The sequence below is a fragment of the Malurus melanocephalus genome, unplaced genomic scaffold, assembly GCF_030028575.1.
Source record: "Malurus melanocephalus ecotype Western Australia unplaced genomic scaffold, MMel_1.1 scaffold_214, whole genome shotgun sequence".
Taxonomy (NCBI): Eukaryota; Metazoa; Chordata; class Aves; order Passeriformes; family Maluridae; genus Malurus; species Malurus melanocephalus.
The window spans coordinates 947595-969854 of record NW_026623446.1 but is presented as its reverse complement, the minus strand read 5'-3'; the positions used below and the strand labels follow the sequence as shown (position 1 = coordinate 969854).

General features: G+C 45.8%; 1 protein-coding gene across 3 annotated transcripts in view; it reads left to right on the top strand.

The window, feature by feature from the left end:
* The first annotated feature begins 916 nt into the window (after positions 1-916).
* The window catches only part of MXD4 (MAX dimerization protein 4), a 40860-nt gene continuing 19516 nt past the window's right edge, over positions 917-22260 (top strand). The window contains exons 1-3 of one of the 3 annotated variants that reach the window (XM_057374020.1): positions 917-1094; positions 1614-1782; positions 11139-11168. In XM_057374020.1, coding sequence (XP_057230003.1) covers positions 1031-1094; positions 1614-1782; positions 11139-11168 — 263 coding nt within the window. In that variant the 5' untranslated portion in view covers positions 917-1030. The remainder of the gene's footprint in view (positions 1095-1613; positions 1783-11138; positions 11169-22260) is intronic. The other 2 variants (XM_057374022.1, XM_057374021.1) reach the window with 2 other exon arrangements.

Genomic DNA, 22260 nt, shown 5'->3' with positions numbered 1-22260 from the left:
AAGGATGCAGAGTTAGCAGCGCAAATAGGATGGTGTGGACAGGAAAGGTGCTGAGCTCTTCCTGCTCAGCCTGTGYGCCGGGAGCCAGGCTATTCTGGTACACGGCTTCTGTGTATCCAGATGACGAAAGGCAGCTGAATATGCTGGCAAGGGCTGGAAGGCTGGCAGGAACTCTGGCTGCATTTCTGAGAGCTTTCCACTGTTTCTCTTTTTCAGCAGGTTAGGCTATTGTGTAGAGTTTAGTAATTCTCTTACATCCCTGTGCGTGTTTTTACAGCGCTGCCGTCTTCCTCTCTCGCCTGAGCACCGCACGGGGTCACGGATGCACGTGCCAGGGAAATTTTCACAGCCTCTCGGGCGTCCCGTTTGTATCGTCTTTTTCGTTCCCATTCATTTCCTGCCATATTTTCCCTTACGGGCCCCTCCGCCGCCACCTTGTCCCATTTTTCCCGTTTTCCCTCCCGCTTCCCCCGCGTCCCACCCGGCGCGTGCGATGGGGCGGAGCTTSGGGAGGCCCCGCCCCTCCGCCTACCTCTTCCTCACGGCAACGCCACGCCCCCTCCCGCCCATTGGCTGCCCGCGCCTCGCTTCCCGCCTCCCGCCGCGCGGCACGCGCCTCCAGCCCCATTGGCCCCTTCCCCGTCCTCATTTGCATGAAGCCGCGCGCACCAATGGGAGGCCGATGCCTACTTAACATGCAAGGAAGCAGCCAATCAGCGGGCGCGGGGGCCGGGCCACCACGTGCTGTTGCTAAGCTTCGGCTTCTAAATTGTTACTACACGGGCAGCCAATGGGCGCGGGCGGCGCGTATCTGTCAACATCCCCTGCCTCGCCGGGGGGGGTGTTCTGGCCRCTGATTGGCCCGGTCACCTCCCCCCGCCCCGCCCCGTGCCCGTCCACGGCTCGTGATTGGCTGCACGGACTGCCCGTCCGCTGTGTGTCAAATGTAGGTTGAGCGAGGTGCCTTAAAACCGGGGGCTCGGGAGTCCCCGCGCGTGAACTCGGCGCGGGGGGCTCGGGACGGGCAGCCATGGAATTGAACTCCCTGTTAATCCTCCTGGAAGCGGCCGAGTACTTGGAGCGAAGAGACCGAGGTACAGGGCGCAGGCGGGCAGTCGGTCAGGCACCCGCAGGCTCTCCCAGCCGCTCTCGGCCTTTGTTGTGCGGCGGCCGGGCCGGGGCAGCGGCCCCGAGCCCGCACCTGCCCGGGGGGGACCCGGGCTGCGCCAGCGGCACCGCGCTGGGGGAGCATCGCTGCTCGGATCTTGGCTTTTTGTTACATAGAACCCCGCAAGCAAACCAGAAGGGGGTTATTTGTGCCGCCCTGGATGGGGCCGGTGCGTGTGGCAGCGCTCAGGATCCCTCTCGCCGCTCCGTGTGTGGCAGTCGGTGATTGTATGGCAGCTCCCCTCCCCCAGCGCAGCGTGACAAGGGTTTGCATGATCCGCCTCGTTTTTAATGTGCACTCCAATAATCCTCCTAATTTCGACACTTCGGTGTTGTTTTTTTTTTTTTCCTTCGGTTTACCGAGTTACGTTTTTTTTGTCTCGCTTCTTTAAGAGATGCCAGAATAAAATCCAAACAAATCAACCGGAAAAAATTCTGTTCTTTAGCGTTCCTGCAAAGGAGGAAAAAATTGCATGGAAAAAATATATTGCCACTAATGCTGACTTTGTCCCTAGAAGCAGAACATGGCTATGCATCAGTGTTACCCTTCGATAGTGACTATTCCAGAAAGAAAACAAAGGCAGGCACCATGGCCAGAAAATCCCAGAATAACAGGTAATAGACGCACCGCTTTTTCAGAATGAATCGTCAGCTTTTCCAATGTGTCTAGCTTATGTGCAGTGAATACATTTATGAAAAATAATAACTAATCCAGTGTCTCAGTTTTCCCCATCCCGGTAGTCGCCATTTTTCCCCTGGATGGGCTTGGCTCTGTTTTGATCTCTCATATAAACACTGCCACGCGTACACCATCTCCTTAGTACTCACTGCACTTCTGAACCATCCGCCCTCATCGCTCCTTCGGCTCCGCGCTCRCCGACAGCGGGTTTTGCTGCAGACCTTAACACSATAATCGCTACCCAGATTTCTCCTTGCATGGCACCTAATTTACCCCCCCCCGGCATTTATTTATAAACCACAGGCAGCGAGCCGGCCGCCTCCCCCATAGCAGCCCGAGTAGATGCAGCCTCCGTTTGCGGCGGTGCTGGGCTCCGGGGCGGGGAGCGTGTGCGGGGCAGCGGCGGGGGGGACACCCCGCACGCTCTTCAGCCTCTCTGGGAGGCACGGGGCGAGAAGGTGCCGGAGTGAGCTTGACCTCYCCGCGGGTTGTGCTGCAGCGCCGGCTCGCCAGCCCTTCCGCCCGGCCGGCGCACGCAGCTCCGGCGGGGTGTGCGGCTCGGCGGTTGTTTATCCCGGTTATCGCCCATCCGCCGCTCCGCCGCGCTGGTTTTGTTRTTCCCCCGCAGCCGCTACCTGCGCTGCGATGGCACGAGCCGAGCGCTGCTGTGCGCAGGCTCTGCAGCTTTGTTTGCTGCTCGGGCAGCGGCTGTGTACGTGCGGGAGGCTGTCTGTCTTACAGGGACGCTGCCGGCCCCTGCCCAGGAGCGGACYCAGCCCCGGGCTCTGCCTGCTCGGCTCTGCTCTTCCAGGGCTGCTCCGGGGAGGACCGAGGACCGTGCCCTGCTGGGCCTGCTTCGTCCCGGGGCAGCGATGCTCTCCCCAGCGCAGGCTCCGCTCTGCATGGTCATGCTGGATGGTGGCTCCTGTGGAATAGCCTAAAATGAACTTGGTTTKCACGTGACTTGTTTTCCAAAGGAGCAGTGAGTCTCGGCAGGCCCGCTCTCGCTGCTCCGGCGGGCATCCTGCGCGGCATGGGCGGCCGGCTYGGATGGGGCTGGGGAGGTACCGGGCACATAGCCAGGAGCTGCTCATGGGGCACCGGAGGTACAAACCGAAATCAAAAGCTGACGAACTCCCTCCTTGAGCGAAAACATGAGCTGCTGAGCGCCCTGTTGCGGCCCAGCACTGTGTCTCGAAGATAACTGAGGGGGAGCAAATTGTGCCCCCATGCCCCTGCTCCCAGCAAGGCAACCATTTTGGGGGCTGTTAATTGCAATGCTCCTACTTTTTTTTTTAGTTTCAGTTGAATTCTTTGTCTCATCACGGACCATGAGCAGACAGTAATTTCATTTTAAAAGAGAAAGTCATCAGGAGTGGGAGGAGTGTCTTGTGTCCTGAGACACTTTGCTCCTTAAGATTTTTTATTCTTTCCATATAAAACRTGCTCACCGCCTTAAAAATATTTTCAAACCAGATTTCATAGGATTTCCAGCTGTAAATTGCTCCCTGAATTGTACAGATTTCTTGTCTGTCTCTTGCATTCAAGAAATCTGTGTTACTTACAGAGCTATTATTCCATCGTTTCCGTTCTTAGGGCTCTTGTCATCCRCTGCAAAATAGTTATTTGTCTGAATTGTAAGCTGCTTTCAGGAGTTTTTAGGAAAGGATTTGTAATCTATCAAATACAGCAGAATTAAAAGATTTCTGGTTACAGATTTGCTAGTGTTATTAAAGTTGAGGCACACACATCCACTTGCAGTTACCTTCCTGCATTTTTTTTGCCTGCAGATTTGTATTTATTTACCTGTTTAGCATTTTGCTCTGGTTCTCTGTAGCAGTGGCAAGCTTCAAAAATGCCATCCTGCAGTGTGCAACGTGTATATTTCCTTACMCTTTCTTTTCTTCTGGCTGCAGTGATTAGATGAGGGATGGGTCATCGGTGCTACCGGACAGGACGATGCTCGTCAGGGAATGGCTTCCAGTGCGGTCACTGCCAGGACAGCGGCTRGCTTGGTTCAGCACGGATACTGGGCTTGCTGAGTGGTGTGGGAAGCARAGGCACATTGCTGTAGTGCAGCTCCCTGTTCCTTCAGGGACAGAGGGGCAGCAGCAGGGCCCTGTGGGCTCCTCTGCATTGTCCCTATGGGCTGTGTACCTGTGTCCAGCAATCACCGCACACTCAGATTTGCAGGACAGAAATTAACTCCACATTTGAATATGCAGTGGAAAATATATGATGGACACCAGCATCACCATTTTGTTATTATTTGGAGCTTAGCGGCTATAGGAACTGAGCCCCAAACTAGAGTGTGTTTTTGATAACACAATTAATTCTTCCTGAGCAGCTCRCAGATGAACAGAGGGAGACGACTGGCCAAAGTTCAGAGGATCTGGAGTGGCCATGGGTGATGCAAACCACCAGGCAAAGTATTTGTCCATATTTTTCCATTTTCCAGACACACTGGGTTTGGAACATCAGATGCAAGGAGGCATCTGATTGCATACGGAGGATTGCRTACATGTCTGAAATTCATGCCTTATTATTTCATTGTTTTTCTGGATTAAAAATACATGCTTAAGGTTGGAGGAATAGAAAAGGAGCAGCTAACTGCACATTTCAAATCTGCAGGGGCTTTGTTGTTTTCATTATCTATTTTTGTATCCTGCTGCTTGCAGCATCTGATCAGATTTAAAATTGAGAGATGTGTATGTGCACATACGTRTTTGTTTTCATGCTTTATGAGGTATACATATATAAAAGCATGAAAAACATATCTTTATTCTTGAAAAAGTCAGAAGAGAGGGGAGGATGTGAGGAAGCCTRGTGTGCTGTACTCTTTGTTCTGTGTTTTCCCCCGTGTGCCTGYTTGTGGGGGAAGAACGTACCCCATTGTAGCACAGGTGTGCTGGCCAGGCACTGCGGACTGGGYGACAGGCAGGGATGGATTCCAGCTGCCCTCGGCTTTAGCAGGGGTGCTGATGGAGCCCTCCTTCCTCTGCCGAGGTGCTGATCATGTTCATGTCAGAAATCATAGGATGAGACCTCCATCCCATGGATGTCTGGCGAGGCCCAGACCTGCAGGAGAAGGGGCAGGAGGCTGTCTGCCCTTCAGCCAGGATGCTCGGTCCGGGCTAAAAGCTTGCTGATCTCTTGACTGCAGTTGAGTGAGAAGTAATTTTGGCAGGTTTCGATTCATGCTGGGAGAAATACCAGCAGAATTACATTTAATCARCTAAAATCTTTAAGCTTTCTATCCACTGTAGCAATTTTAACATTTTTACTTTGTGCACCGTTARCTTTGAATCAAAATTGAAAGTGATTGTTAGCAGTTTGTTGATAAACAATAGTCTCTGTTACTGGTAGCAATCAGACACAGTTTTTAGTGATTTCTTTTTCACTTGCACATTAAAATGTCTTGATGTTACATGTTTTCTTCTCGGTTTCCTGTGATGTGCCCTTTCCCATGTCACACAAACCAAACTGCTTTGTTTTCTTTCTGGTTTGCTGTTCGTACCGTTTCCTCAGCTGAGATTCTGACTTGTTTCCCCCCAGTAATTTTGACCAAAATCCTCTGGCAAACGAAACTGGATTCTTGTTTTGTGAAGAGGACGGGAAAGCCACAATACTATCTTTTGCAGGGAGGTAAACCTAGGTCACATCTTCTTGTTACAATAATACTTATCAGGTACTTGACTACAGTATAATAAATGTCTCCGCAGAGCAGTGTCTGTATGTAGTTCCTAAAGCAGTGCCATGCAGTCTAATAATTCTTGTTAAGGTGTACTTTTTTAATTAAAAAAAAAGCATAAAACAAACAGCTGGATTTATTGCTGTTGTACCTTGGAAATGTTAATAGCAAATATTCAAAAGTCAGGCTTGSTTTTTGCTCCAAAGAAACGGATAGGTGGCACGTGTGCGATGTGCTGAGGAGGAATGCGACACAAATCTGAAATTTGGTGACGTTTGCTCACAAGGCAAGGCATTCTGACAGAGGAACATGCAATCCTGCAGATAACCGTGTTTTCCTCTGCTCTGGCTGCAGTGACACTCACCAGGTGYTAGGTACCTTGATCTCTGTGTGGGTTTGAGGTGTGTGTCTACCCATGCACGGGGGAGCTCAAGCAGCTGTTTTGCCATGAAAAGAGTGAGAAATAAGGTAAAATGAAAACCAAAATCTTAGTGTTAGATGCCAGTCTACTGAGGTCACGGTTAAATTTACTTTCAGAGAAAGGAATTGGATGTCGGTGGTGCAGTGTGTTTGGCCTGTTAATTTAGGAGCTGGTTTATTGAAGGAGAGGGAGCAAAATAAATGCYGGTTTATAAATATATCTTCTTTGTCTATTAATTAATTAATATTTTTGCTCATATGTTATATAAATAGACATGTACTTTGTGCTGTGTTCTGGCAAAGGGTTATATGTAGAAAAAGATGAAAGCGGCATTTGGATTTTCAAATAAAAACAGAGCCTAATGTCCGAATTCCTCTGTTGATGTTGGCTCATGGTGAGGGTGAACCTGTGGCCCGCAGAGCGAGCCCCTTGCTCTCTGCAGATGTTTTTCTGTGCCCACACTAAGCAGCTTAGGGATCTGGGCCTGATTTTTATTTTCTTTTTTCTTTTTCTTTTTTCTTTTTTTTTTCTTTTTTTTTTTTTTTTTTTTTTTTTTTTTTTCTTTTTTGGTTTTTTTTGGGTTTTTTTTGTTTTTTTTGTTTTTGCACGAGACCAAGAATAAAACACTGCAAAGCAGACTGTGCAGACATAGCTACTCTGATTTTTTTTACCTGGATTTCTGAATTCGATAGATCTCTCTGAGTTTGCTTTCCTAAAGCKAGGACAGCAATTGATAACCAAACCGTGTTTGGTTTTAAAATAATGCATTTTGGTCCCAGGATAACAGATTTCACCAATGGGCCTGTTACCCCTGAGGAGCTGCGGTAGGTCTGTGATGTTTGGGAGCTGCACTGCTTGTGYAGTTGAGGAAAACAAATTGCCACCGTATTAGAAGCACGTTCAGACCTGGCCATTGCAAACATGTGGCAGCACCAACTTGAATGCGATCCCAGAGCCAGAACTCTGCATCAGGGCTGTGCCAGTGTGCCTGGTTCCCAGATCCCAGCTGAATCTGCAGAACCGGTTAAATTTTGCTATGAGGAGAATGCAAAATTAATTTTTAGTGGATTAATTCCGTACAGGCTGTTTCTTTGACAGGCTGTAAGCAATGTGTCCACTTTGAAACAAATGGAAAAAAACCCAGCAACCTAGGAACAGTGAATACTAGGCAGGASTTGTGCTTATGTTCAGGTTTATTTGTGCTTTGTGTGGTGAACTGTAGCATTTTCAGGTGCATCCTGCAGCAGGTTAGCTGTGTGGACAGGGAATTTCCTGGAAGTGAATCTGGATTCTTTCAGTGAAAAGCTGCACAGCCATTGCATTCACGCAAGACTGCAGGTGTAAGCTTTGTGCTTTTACACACCTGCACTTTTGGGAGCGGGAACTGGATGCAGACCCTTAATGTATAGCACCTTGTAAAGCTTCTTGTTCTSTTTGTTCTTACTCTTTTGGCCTGGATAAAAGGTGAAGTGCTGGCAGTGTAGTTCACATGGCTGCATGACCTTAGGTGGAGTTCTATCYTGCACATGGGTTGTAWAACACCCTGGCAGCCCTGCCTGCASCARAAAGCCCTGGCATTGGTAAGGTGCTGCCCCTCTTTCAGCACTGGGTTAAATACCCTGCTGTGCTCCCTATATAGTGCTCAGAAATGTGTTGGCAGCTGRTGGTGTATTGGTGAGTCACGGTCTAGACCTGCTCTCCCATTAACACAGGGCAGTAAACTTCGGCAGCATTGCCATACATCCCTGCTTTTGTCAGGAGCTGCTGGCTTCCTGCTGAGCCCGGATGATGGGGTAAATGGATGGAGGAGTAGGGAAGGTGTCTTAATAGTGAAACAGGCAGTGCATCATGCAGTGAAATCCCAATCCATTGTGCATGTGAGCAGCTCCTGCTGGCTCACCCATCAACTGGCAGACTGGATGTGGAGGGCCCCTTGCCTTTTCTGTGTTACTCTTGCCATCTCAAAAAGCACCTGTCTGAATTGCTTAGGTGTGCCTGCTGAACGTTGCATCAACAAAAAGCTGAAATCCAATACCTAGAATTCTTTTTTGGGGAAAGGAAGGTGGTGGAGGGGGATAGCTCTGGGGATGTGCTGTGGGAAAGCAGCACAGCGTCTTGCAGACCAGTGACTGCATTTACTTGGCTCGTCCCTGTTCTCTCAAATCTTCTTTTGACAATTTCTTCACCAAGAAACTTTAACTGCTACTTCAYAGTCAGTGAACTGCTTGGCATTTGCCAAAGGGATATTAGAGCTGTGTCAGGTCAACAGTGTAATCTAAACACCAATGTTCGTTATCCCTTCATTCTGAATCTATGATTCTGCTGATTTGTTGTTGGCTTTTYCCCTTTATTTTTATCTGAACCTTTTTATTGACACTTCTTTTCTCATCACTGCTACCCCCARCTCCCCAAGCTTTGTGTGGAGATTTGAACTCAACAGAGTGAACCTCCGTTAAACACCAGRAGTCTTTCACTTGCAGCCATTTTGGAAGGCTGCATGGACCACTTGCCTGAAAACCACWGTCATGGATCTGTCTGTTCCATATAAAATACACATATACATGTATCTTCTTARTTATGGCCTGTATCTTATCTTTATCAAAGTAGTAAGACTCCATTTTGAAACAGGGTAATGGGTTGTGTGCAGACCAGTTGTTAGGTTTTTTTCCCTCACTTTAGGTTGCATAAATAGCAGATGAATATTCTTGTAATATTCTTTGCTGTTGACAGTGAAGGAAATAAAACCCAGTAGAGAGAGGTTCATCTCTTCTGAAAACAAATGCAACAAAAAAAACTCCAAACCTGTCATAATAGGGTATTTAACTTGCTCTGTAGATGGAGCAATTCTCAGGTAAATGTCAGGACTCTCAGTTGGTTCCTGCTTAGGGCCTGATAGTTGAGGTGTTAGCCCCCCAACACCTCCCAAAATGCGTGGCTGGTGCCCACGTTTGCACACTGCAGGCGTCGCTGAGGTTTTTGTGTCCCCGAGAGCTCTGCCAAGGGACCCGTGGTCACTGCTGCTCCACTTGGCAGCTGGCACACCGACGGCCTGGCCCCTCCGGAGCTGGTGTGGCAGGACACAGCTCAGGAGAGCACTGGGTCACCCTTCCTGCACCAGAGGTGCCCTGTAGGTGTGCTGCATGCAGAAGGACTGCCAGCTGCTCCCTGCATCATCTCAGCCCAGCAATATACTCCATGCAGGCTGAGTTTCATGGCCAGTGGTTCCCCTGCTGTCCCTGTGTGTGCTCGCCGGAGCTCCTGTGGCCTGGCAGCGCACAATGGGCCAGTTGGAGTGTTCACCTTTGTGCCTAATTGCCAGAAATGTCAAGAAGGTCATGCCATAGGGATGAATCCAGGTCAGCCTGTATTTCTTCTCTCTTTCAAGGTTTTCCTATGAGCAATGTCTATGTGCCTTTGACAGGCCCATTGAGGGTGTTTAGGGACAGTGGTTCCCTCCTGAATTTCTGTTTTCCGTGTGTTTTCATAAACTCAAGGAAGCTGGTGGATTTAGGATAGCCTTTGTCAATTTTTGTGAACATTAATTTAGAGAAATAATTGTGGAGAAAAAGTCTGATATCTTTGTAGACAGTAGGAGTAAAAGATAAAAACAATACTCTCTTAAAGTAGCCAAAATACCAAGCCCATCTTGCCGTGTTAATATAGCACAGAATGTATGTATAGCACTTCCARTGTTGCTGCATTGGCAGGAGCACTTAAATGGCATTGTAGGAATACAYACATTATTTGATCCTGGCTCACTTTATGCAACAAGTTTAAAAAAAAAGAATTCTTAGGCTTTTCAGAAAAAGATGCCAGGTRATGGTTGACATAATTGATGTCTTGGTACCAGCACCGAGATGCTTTCTGGTGAGAGTGCATTAGCATCAGTGCTGACTGAACCTTRTACTCGTTTCAGTTTTACCTGCAGAGGGGCAGTTTGCTTAATTCCTTGCAGGATCAGGAGCTGCACTGGCCTGAGATCACCTGCTCATATGTTTGTTCACTGGATGTTTCTTGTGCAAGCTTTGCTTTCTTTTTCACTCTCTRTGGCCGGAGTGATGCTCTGCCATCAGTCACATCCAGGTACAGCATCCAGCAGCTCGGGTGTGTGCAGCGAGACACAGAACAGCTCAACACCGGGCAGCATTTGTGCAGGAAGGCTCTCTCATCCCCCTGAGATGTTTCTGSTGTCTGGAGGGTCTGTGTGTTGCCCTCCAAAAAGGCACCTCACTCTGCACCCCGTGCCCAGCTGCAAGCTGGGGTTGCAGCAGGCTCCAGCAGAGCTGCTCTGACATAATCTGCCAGCCCTAAAAGCTGCCACCGCCTCTGCATCTTTTGATCCTTACGTGCTGGGCATATTTTCAGTGGGACAAAACTGAAAGTACGGAAAAACGCTGGTTCTGAAACGGCGACAGTAACTTCATTTCAGGAATGTTTTTAATCTGAGCTGTGTAAATAAATAAAATGAATATTTTTAGCTGAATCAGTTAAAAAAAAATCTCCGAGAATTTAGGACTGCCTTGTAATGGCAAAAAACCTGAAGCAATGGTTGGGGAGGAAAAAAAATGTCTAATCCGAGTACATTGGAAGGGGATAACATACTGCTGTGGTCGGTACAGGGACTATGAATTTTTGGGGAGTTTATTTTCTGTTTGTTGACTCAGGAGAATTAAGAGGATTCCTTTTTTGTTGCCATTAAGATGTCAACAACAACAACAGCAGTGATGAGCTGCTGATTTTTCTTTCTGCTTCTCCATGAGCTTGAAAGCTAGCTTTTTGTGTGCTTTTTGCGCTTACTTGTTACCATTTAGATCTTCTAACACTTTCTACCCCCTCATAATTTTTCTTCACAGAGAAGAGTCTCGTGGGCTGTTTTTATTACTAACCTGCACARTTTTTTATRTTCATTTCTGTCTCTGAATGTATCRAACACTAATAAATGCAAATATATTATAATTCCCCCCCAAACCCACAGTTTACTCATGGAAATTAAGTTGATACCCTGAAGAATCTAAGGGATGTAAAAGTGAACCAATTGAATAGAAAAGCTGTTTCRTAATGCACGTTAAATACATATTTTAGAGAACTGTTTTGCAACTTACGTGGGTATTGGCTTTTAAATATTCTAAATCTTGACTTATTTATCCTTTTCTCTAATATTTCTTTTCTCTCTTTAATAGGTCATCACACAACGAACTAGAAAAACATAGGTAAGTCTTGAAAAACAAGCAAATGAAAAGATGTATAGCTGACAGTAGAGTTACTATGTTTATTGAAAAATATTTTGTTGAAATGGTTTTGATTCTCCAGTAATTTATTAAATTTTTTTTTGTTGTTTTTTATCAACTAAAATCTAATAGCTACAGAATTATTTGGCTCTTTTTTCTTTCTCCTGTCGTTTGGTATGCTCTTTTTGAAACATCCGTAATAGTTAGCTTTGGACCGATTAATGCTGTAACTGGTTAACTGAATAGCTACTAACAAAAGATCTGATTGCAGCAACTGTTTGCTAGAGGTGTTAAATGCTTTTAAGTACAAACTATTTTTGTGACTAAGGTGAACGATTTTCGGGAACAATGTGTCACACAGGGTTATTCTATGTTTTTTTTAAAGTATGCCTAAAGTGCAGTTTATTTTCAWCTTGCATGTAAGTACCTACAGCTCCGTTTTTCCCCTCCGTCTCCTTCCTTGCTGGTGCGTGTCCTGTCCGGAGAGCTGTGTGTGAGCTGGGAGCGGGCACCTCSTGAGCCGCAGCCTGGCGCGGCCAACCCAGCACCGGGAAAAGCCGGAGCCCAGCACAGACATGAGACCCTGCAGAGCTCTCGTTTGCCCCGTTCTGGAGGCAGCGTTCAGCCTGTGTTGTACYGTGTCCGAGTGTGTTCGCAGCTGGGCCCCCCTGGGCTGTGGGAAGGCTCCGGGAGCGCTGCTCCGAGGGAGCACAGAGAGCAAACGGGGCCCGTCTTGGCTCTGCCTTTCGCTTCCCCGCCGTGCCACCCTCACTGCGGGGCCGCTGCCTTTCACTCGCTGTTCGGGCCGCAGGATAAACTCCCATTCGGGTGTTTTTTTGTTCTTTTTTGTGTATCTTGTGGTCTTTCGGTTTTCACCCATCCAGAGAAAGCAAAGGGGGGTGTGTGTGGATATGATGTAAACCTATTTGCATGCTTCTAAATACGTGAAACGTGGTTGATGGCACAACAAGACTGAACTCGTGGGGGTTTTTTGTGTGTTGTTCTGTGGCTGCAGTTATGTAGCAGCTAGACCATCACTTCCCTTGCATGCTTACATGCTTTCCTGTAGTTTAATTGTAATATGAGTAAACTATGGCTCTGCCTAATAGCCACGTGGTCATCCTAGAGATGAGAGGAACTGGAGAAGGCTCAAGCTCACAAACACAGACATGGGCTGTAGAACGCAGTGCATTGGCTAAGGCAGGAGTTCTGCTGTCAGAGTCTTCAGGAAAATAACTGCATTTGAAATTCTGTCCTTCAGTCAAACTTCTTTAAAAGAAAAAAAATTTGTTCCCAACTATGATTCTTTCTCATTCATTCCATTTCTTCCTCCCCTCCTGCTTCATCATTACTAACTTACTGTCATCTAAACTGCATATTCCTTTTTCTTCTTCAGTTATTTTCCTCTTCTTTCTGCTCTGCCTTAACATGTTTAAGCGGCACAATAAATGAGGCRCAGCAGCATTTGCAGCAGATGCAGGGCCAGAAGGAAAATCTATYAATTGTTTGGTCTCTGTTCCCACTTTCAGTTCTGTGTTGTATCTTGGTCGTAGCTGGACCATATAGTACTTCCCTTGCTACCTTTTTGTTCTCTGCCACCTCAAGGTCAAAATAGGTAAACTGCACAGTGTGTCTTGTGATTATACAACTAATGTTTCTAACTGCTGCTGCTTGCTGTGCCTCCTGCAGTTAAACTATACTTGAAGCCAGATTTTTATTATTCCTGGTGAGAACCTGCAAATTAGTGCAAGATCCTTGTATGTGCAAATGCGTGTTCACAAAAGCAGATGAGGTGTGTACAGTTCTAGCTGCCTGATGTATTGGTGTGAAGGACTCCTGCAATTTTTATTTCTTCTTTTTAACAACCCCCTCCTCCACTGTGGGTGTATGAGTAGATAATACCGATCATAGTGTTTTACTAAAATTATATTAAGATCTATCAGGTGTCTTGCACGGTTTAATGGAAGATTCACAGCTGTGGTGTGTCCCTGTAGCAGCTGGTCCTTGCAGCCCAGCCTGCCTTCCCCCTCTGGTGCAGCCCTGCCCTGCCAGCTGGGAAGCACTGGATGTTGATTTTGGAGATGTCTCCTTTCCAGGACCAGCGCCTTTGACTCAGCACTGCCATGATGCTGCTCTGGCAAGACACACTTGGTTATCTCACAGGAGCCCGTGGAGGAGGAGAGGAGGAGCTGCATGTCCTCCTCCGTGCCCAGTCCCTCACGTGGTGTCTGAGGGCTGCACTCTGTGCTGGAGAGCAGGGAAATGGCTTCCTCATTTACAGGGCCATTGTGTTCTGCAGGAGGGTGGCCAGATATGCCACTAACTGGAAAGCCATGGTAGTCGTGCACTGTACACAGTGCTGTTCCAGCTTCTGCACTGGTGTTGCATGTCAGAGGTTCAGTCTGTGGTTTTGATGTCAGTGGGAAGGGCAGTGCTTGACTTCTGTGGGTGACGGCTTGGCCTTTTGGCACCACCAATTTATTTTGCATTTTCTACTGCTGGGTCTCATTTCTGTATGCTTCTGAGGGGATGCTCAGAGGAAGACAAATGAAAGCAGAAACATAACTACAAGAAAAAAAAAATTCATTATATGATAGAATTCAGATTACAATTATGGTAAATTGTTTGTCAGCGATTTGTACATTAAATTCCTGTTTCTCTGCTTTAAGTCTCCCTAGAATACCCTGCTCAGAACTTCAGTGTGTGTTCATTACAGGGAAGCTCTGTAAGGACTTATCCCTCTAATGGCAGTCTTGTTTTGGTCCCGTATGATCAAGKTTTGTGTCTTGAAGCCCTGAAACAGGAAACCCCCTAAATAAAAAGTAGGAAGGCAAGAAATCTTCTGTTCCTAGGGACAGAGGAGGTCCTAGAAGATATTTTGATAATTTCAGASAGGTTAGTTAGAGTGGCACTTGGATGTAACTAGTTCCTAATGACAAATATATGTATAGATATTCATGCTGCTATTTTTTTTGTTGTTTCCAGCCAGACCATTAGGTCTGCAGGCTTTCACACAGCAATGTAAATAGTAAGTAAATTAGTAATCATGACTTTTGGCGAGGAAATGTTTAAATCAACCTGACCTGACAGCTATGTATAGGAATTCAACTTTCATAGTGTTAAAAAACACTCCAGAATTCATGAGAGACRTAAGCTTCTTAAAAAGACAGAGCATAATCCCATTTATTTGCATCAATTTATACKAGTTTTACATTAGAAGGTAAAAGCCAAGGTGTATCCCCCTGAAGACTATGCTGAGACRMTGGATAACGGGATCAACCCATCAGGACTTCTTTGGTGACAAAGTTGTTCAGTCCTGTCCAGCCATGAGGAGCTCTGCTGCAGGGGGTGGTTCCCTTTCCCTGGCAAAGTCCATGGAAACAGCTTGTGAAACTTGATTTTAAAGAACAGCTTTTAAGAACTAGTGAGGAAATTAACAGGTATACTCAAAATCAGCATGCCACATGSAGCTCTCCCCAGACTGGCACCATAGGAGCTGAAGAAGTGCTGTGTGACCCTGGTGTGGCTTGATCTAGGTCCCTGGTCCCCAGGCTTAGATCTGACAAAAGCTGGTGATTTGAACCTTTTGGAGGCATTGATGCTCGAGCTGGGGCTGCTGTAGAGTTGGCCTGGATCAGCTGAGTGAGACAGCCCTGAACTTTTAGAAGTGCAAGACCAGAATGGGGAATACATGAGACACAGGGATTTGCAAAACCTTAAAAATGGAAAAATCCCCAAACTTTTCTTTCTTCCTAAAGGAGCTAAATGTATGTGTTGTGTAGAGTGCTGACTGGGGGAGAAAGTGTTCCCATGCGCACAGAAGGTAATTCTGACAGGAGTTTTGCACAGTCCTTAAATCTAAAATAATGCCAGAAAAGATGTTTCTATATTGCATCATCATGTGTATAAATGGATACCTGTACATAAACACAGGTTTTGATGAGCCATATATATTCTGAAGGGAGCATTATGATATACAGCATTAACTGATACAGTAAACAGAGCAGGTGCCTCTGAAGTTAAATCCTGATRGGTAGTTTTCTCATGAATGAAGTGCAGATATAAGCTGAGTGAATGCCTAAATGGGTATCTTGAAATCCTCTCTGTGCTTCTTCATGTTAGCAGACTGCAGGGTTAATGAAAAACATGTAATTGCCAGTTGGTGATATACTTGGAAGTTTTGAAACAGAACTGAAAGGTCATTGAAATAATAGCATACCAAAACAATGCTTAATGTTTRTTTTTATTATGGGCTGCCTTTTCAAAATCACGAATTACCATTGTGGTTAGCACTGTTATGCAGCATGAAGTTGTAACTGCATTGATCCACCACATTGAATGGCTGTGGTGCCCTCAATAACTGAGGAAACCCCTGAACCGGTGCTGGAGGTGARGTCCTTGCAGGGAAGGATCACCCAGTCTCACTGCTCTGCTTCCATCAGTTTAACCCAGCCCTGGCTGGTGCTCCTGGGTCCTGCTTCCTGCCAGTGCAACAGGAGGGGAGAAGCTTCTTCCTTCGACCATGTCACCTTCCTGTGCCAGYTCACTGTCACAGGCACACCCTGATGCCAGCACGGGGAGAGGGTGTKTTGGCTTCTTTGAGTGACAGTGTTAATTTGCAGTACAGAGCAGTTACAGGTCACTTCTSTGTCAGTTTAATGTTATTCCTAAGCATCCAGTTTTGGCTGCTGTTTCTTGGAAAGTGTTGTGCTGGATGGGTCTTACTGACCTGGGACGGATCTCATTGTTATAATGTGTCCATAAAAATTGCTGCCATTTCTAGGATCTGTCCTAATGATACATAACATCCAGATAATGTGGCTGCTGCATTAGTGGTGGGAACCACATCATTTTACTAGCGGAATCTCACCTCTGTACTAGATCTTTCTTCGGGTTTTCTTGTCAAGAAAAGAACTTTTTTTACACCATCTTGGTTGGTGTGAAGTGGTTCATTACAATTCCAGTGACCTGCAGTAAACATAGCTTTGCACTGCTCAAAGCAAGGTAATGTTTTAGGAGTGTGATTGGCCTTTTGTGAGCTGACAGCCACCGTGGTTTGGGTATCTGCTCCCCCTCCCCAGCTATGACTGCTTCTCTGAGGGTGCCAGCTGTAGTGGGCAGGTGACTGGTGTTGCCTCAGCCAATGCAAGGCTGAATCTCAGCTTGAAGCCTCTTTTGCCAGGCATTTGTCTCTTAAATCTCTGTAATAACTTTTTTTTTTGGTGGAGCTTGTTTTGCAAAGTCTATAAAGAACTGGGCCTGCAGAGCTGAAGATTTAATCATGTGCTTTTGCTGAAGTGACCCATGTTTTTGAGTCTGACAGATGTATGGAATTSAAGAAATTAGAAGGTTTAAAACTTTGCACTGAAATGCTGTTCTTTCCTCGCTGTTTTTCCCCATCTCTGGGCAGTCAGCAAGTGTCTGGACTGTGACTTGTCCTGCAGTACCTGCTGCAGTAGGTACTGTAAATACGTAGGCACTGAACTGCTGTCTTTCAGTGTGCATATGAGCTCACCTAAATATGCACTCCCAACAAATGTGTCTTCCTACCTACACTACTGTTTTGGAAAGGAGGAGTAAATTAAGCAGAAGCTTGAAAATTAATCTGCTCAGGAAATGATATTCCAGGTATCAGAGCTGTACATATACTCATGCTTTGGACAAAGCYTCTATTTTGCAGTGAAAGATGGGTSTAAAATAAAATCTTGMSTTTTCCTGCTGAAGTCAGCTTTCAGCTRTGGAGCATAAGTGGAGTCTGGGATCTGGGCTCCAGAAAGCCAAGCAGCCAGCAGGGAGCAGGTGGGTGAGAACCCAAGTGCATGCGTGCTTTTCCACTTGAATTTGTTCATCCCTCTCTTCAAACGTAAGTCCATTGTGTGTCAGCCACTAATGGACTATGTACAAGGGGATTTGTGTTTTCAGCGTGTGCTGATTGACCTGCCTAGTTCTTATCCAGCATGGGAGAGAGAGTGGGTTGGACTTGTACAAAGTAGAGATAGACAGGGCAGACTTTCTAGTCCTTTCAGGACAGTTAGGTGCTGATTCCCTGTATACAGGGAAGAAAGGTCTGGTGGTGACTGCTTTCCCGATTGGAGGAGAAAAAAGAAGTTGAATTAGGTATTTAAAAAGAAAAAAAGCTTTTCTTTTAAGCTTACTTAGCTTAAAAGTGAGCTGGAATTTGATTTTCATTTTTTTAAAGGTATTTAGGCAGCTAATGGACTTTAAGAAGTTGGCCTCTGAAATGAGTCTTACATAATGCGATGGGAATCCTTGGCTGAATCCCAGCCAGTCAAGTCTGTGGAAGCCTACGGACCAATATACAGGAATGGTACCTGCYGTGGTCTGAAGAAGTGACAAATGTGCCTGAAAGCCAGGAGTGCAGCTCCAGCTCTTTAAGGCAAGATTGACTCTGCACTCAAGGTTCACACCAAATCTGCAGGAGGCTGGCTCAATTTCTCCCAAGTATATCACAAGCTTTCATGTCCCAGTGTCCCTACTTGGAGTAGACAGAAAGGAATCAACCTCAGCTGGAGAAGGTGGCTGTGATCTGTGAGTTGCTTGTCCTGTCCCTTCCTCTCCCTATCTTCATGCTGTATTGGCATCTGTAGCTCTATTTTTAGCACTCATTTCCCTGGTGTGACTGCACCACTTGGGTATTGGATATAYCATGGCCTGCTCCCAAATTCAAGATGTCTCTTTCTGAATGGAACGGTGTGTACTACCCTGTTGCAGCTCATGCTCCTTTTCCCTCGTGGTCYCTGTCAGCAGACACTTGTGCTTAGATTTACTGCACAGAATGCCTTTGCAGGTCAAGTTTTTGTTGTGTGTTTTTTCCCCTGGTGCACGCGATGGTTTAGCACGTGGCAGGCTATGGGCCTGACTCKCCCTCAGCCCCAGGGAATTTCAGTAGGAGCTGTGCCTGCCTGGAGGCTGTACCCTGCATCACATCCAGGCAGCTGCCGAGGATGCAGAAAAGGTTCCAGGAACTGTACTGGGCATGAGTATTTAGACAGCAGATCGTCCATGTGAAGATGCATAATGTTGTTCCTTCACAGAGGTTTAATTTGGGCTTTTTTTTTGGAAAAACAAAAACAACTCTTCCCCCACCCCCTCACCCTTTTCCCCATCCACGGGATCCAGTTAAAAACTGACTCCTTTTGTCCTAAAGAGCTGTACAATCCACAAGAATGGATAAGATATTCCTTCTGTCCACCCCTCCATAYGTTTGGAAGGAGAGAGTTGTTTTGRGAYTTCATAGAGTGCTGTGTTTTGAGATGGAAACACATGTGCTGAGCTGTGTACTCATCCTAGACAAGAGCAGAATGACAGGACTTGTCAAAGGGTGTCAATTGGCTGATATTATTGTTTAATTCTAGTTTATGTTACGCAAGCTTTTTTCTACACAAATTAGTGTGACTAATTTTGCAGCGTGTGGAGATTGGCATAGCTGACACAGGAGAGGTGTGGGCTTGGATGTATGTACATGAGGTCATGTTGCAATGCTTCTGACTTGAAAAACCAATAACTCTAGTTACAGGCTAMATGCCCTACATTAAGAAAGTCTTCATTAGATTCCACCTTACAGCAGCAAAGCAGAAGATTTGTGTAACAGTCAAAGACTATATCTCGACATGGTAAAATGTCTGGAAAAAGCTGGAGAAGTAGTGATGAGTCCTCTTCTCCCTACTGCCAYCTTGGGATTGATGCCCAACAGATTTATCTGTTTTCCTTTCCTTGATGGTTCAATTTGGGTAACTAAGTGAGGATACAGGGTGGTAAATAAGGGGCCTGCCTGCCGTGGTAGTTGCTGCCAGGACTCGGCAGCTCTTATTGAAGTAAGGAATACATCAGTGTTTGCAAATACTTGCTGCACAGACACTCTGTGTCTTACATTAGCTGTTATTTACAAAACATAAAGGTAGCAAACCCTGTAATTCTCCAAGAAAGCTGACTTAATCCCGATTGGTAAGTGCTGCTGTGTTGACTGCCGCAATGAACAGCATGGGTGGAGCAAATAATTTCTACTAGGGAAATTTGGGAGCTTGTTGTGTATGTTTGGCTGGGAGCAGTTATTGGGTGTAGGTGCTAAGAGGTGTTTGAAATAGACTGCTGGGTGTCTTGGTTCCCACTGCCTGACTTTACATACTCACATGGCAAGTGGGTCCAAACTTCTGGCACTTCCTTCTATTGCCAGATAACCTCAGGAAACTCCACTTAGGAAATCTGGGCTGAATTTTGTGGGGAAGAAAGAAGGAGGGGAGAGTTTTGAAAGCTGTTGCATACCTTATCATTCCCAGATGGATCATTTTCAGATTCTKCTCAAATGCACCCTGTCTGGCTCAGAGACAGCCAGTTTTGTACTGTTCATTGGAAAGGGAAGTAGGATGGAAATTAAATTATAAACAAGGCACTATCTGTGTTGTGGCAAGCTGTATCAAAACTTTGATGCAGGACTGTCAGATATGTGAAGGTCTCCATTGTCTCATTACGCCAGATTTTTTCACTTTTTGTTGGGGGGGAAGTGTTACTCAGCTTTTAATTCACCTGAAAGTAAGATTACCCATTGCAGCCATGGAAGTGACCATCTTTAATTACAGTCAGTGCATTTAATCCTTCCCCTAAATTTGTTTATACATACACCTCACTGTCTTCTATTCACCTCTAATTACAAGGTTTAAATGAGGGAGTTGGAGACATAGAGCAAGACATTTGGGGACATGTATTCTTAATTAATTCAGTGTGAYTTCTTTTATTCTCTTCCTTTGATGTTCTCACTTGGGGTCTGAACCATCCTTCAGTTGGCTGGAACAGGCACCCTGCTGTTGTCCCAGGGCATCCTCAGATATCTCACTGGAGCACCAGTCTACATTGGTAAAAGCAACACCCACCACTTCCTTCCCCAGAAGCCAATTCATTTGTGCATGCTCAAGCTGCCATCATTAGCTGCTCCCTCTAAGATGGCCATGAAGCTTTGGTAGGTGCATGTGCCAAGGAAGTAATAGCAGAAGCAAAAATGAAAGTAACACATAGCACTAAATGTCCCTTTCTGATGGTTTCCTGATCAGTGATTAAAACTTCCTACCACTGTGAAAGTGATTGTTCAGGTGCTGAACTGGAGACAGAATTGCCTTAACTCTGATGAGGTTTTAGAACTGTGGTGTAAATTGCTGTTGTTTCTTTTGGTGCCTTGTGCACACGGGAGTGTGGAGTCTCTACAGCATTTGGCAGGCTACTTAAACTGGATACTTGGTATTGACTTGGTATTGACTTGGTATTTGGATATGGAGGTACAATAGACAAAAACCACAGTCACAGGCATCCAGTATTGCAGATATTAATGCTTTACACTCATTTAAGTTCGTGCAAGAAAATGCTGCTTAATCCCGGCTGTTTGCCATCCCAAGGCCTTGTGTTCAGCAATGCATGTTTTTAATTCAGCTAAAATAATTCAACTTGATCTGCCTCTCCTTTAATTTGATATCATACAGTGGTGTAAAAAAAAAAAACATATCTTGAACATATTGCTTCCTTCTTTTGAAGATACGTATAAAATAACTAGGTCTATAGGGAGGTTTAAAATTAGGCAGAAGCTCACTAGGCCCAGTACTGTGCTGTCTTGGCTTAGTGCTGTGCTGCAGCTCAACTTCTCTAGGCTTATTTAAGCATTGTAGTCTCACCCCCCCTGCTTCTTTTTTTTTTTTTTTTTTTTTTTTTTTAGATCCTTCCTGTTGGCAGCTGTCCTGAGACACGATGTTCTTGCTTAGCATTTTGATGTGGGGAAACAGTCTGATAATTAAAGCCGGTTTCAAACCATGAGCTGATCTGTAAGCAGTGACTTGCTCTGGGGTGTTGTCAGTCGATAAACGTGTAGCTCGCGTGTACAAAGCTGAGCTGCACCTTGTGCCTGAAGCCCCACATGAGAGGGACATAAAGCTCCCAGGAGCCACTTGTGGAGGAGACAGGCTGTGTCCTCTCCAGCCACCTGTTGGTGAATGGTTAATTTGTGGAAAATTATCACTATCATCCTGTTCCCCTCTGTGTGTAAACTTAGTGCAAACCTGTTGCTGTTACACAGCTTTTCCTTGTTTAAATAAGTGCAGTTCCTCTTTGACTCACTCTCTGCAGTCCTCAACAAATTCCTTTCAAAACTGCTGTGAAAGATGGTGAATGCCAGCACACCTGTTGCAGATCTACAGACCATGCCATGGGTTTGGATGTGCTGTACAAGTTTGCTTCGTGCTGCTCCACTGCCAGCAAGGGCCTAAGTGTTACAGCTCTCATGTAAATGGCTTCATGTCCTAATCCACTCCTGGGGTTTCCACGGGCAGCGTGTGTGAGTACGTGTGTGCCTCCATGTACCTTCAAGTGGGAATTACAACCGCTTGATCCTGTAGTGGTGTGATCTCGTGACGGCACTTTCCTTATCTAATTGGGTCTGAYGCTATTCTGAGGTAGCAGACAAACTTGAGTCTCTGTGCAATGTAATCTAAGAAATTTGAGTGCCAGTAAGACAGATGGGTTTGAGAGGTCTAATTTAGGAGGACTACTAAATTGTAAYGCGTGCATTTTAATGTGCGAAACAAACGGGTAGAAGGCTGGCTAGATGAAGTATTAAATAAGTTTATTAGAAGCATGGCTGATTAGTTTCATGTGGACTCTGTTTTCAGTATGTACAATGGTATTTCCATCACTGGTGTATTTCCCCACAAGGCATTGTTGTTCATCTGCCTGGATTAGGTATGTACTGTGTGATGCTAAGCTCGTGGTACCCGGTGACACCTCCCTTGCTATTGCTTAAAAGTCTTTGAGAGGTAAACGTTAAAGACAATCAGTAGATAACGGGGCTAAMAATAGGAGACACCTAAAAAAGAAGCTCCCTTTCTATAGCTCTTAAGAATTGTTCGTATTTGTCTGAAGCTTTTGTTCGTGTTTGTTTGAAGCTTTAAAATACAGCAAACTGTTCTTTATAGATGAGCACAACTTAAAGGCTAAAATGCTAAAATATAGGTTGGAATCTCCTTTTTTTCCCCTTCTTGCAGAAGAAGAGGAATCCATACAAGARCAAAACCATACT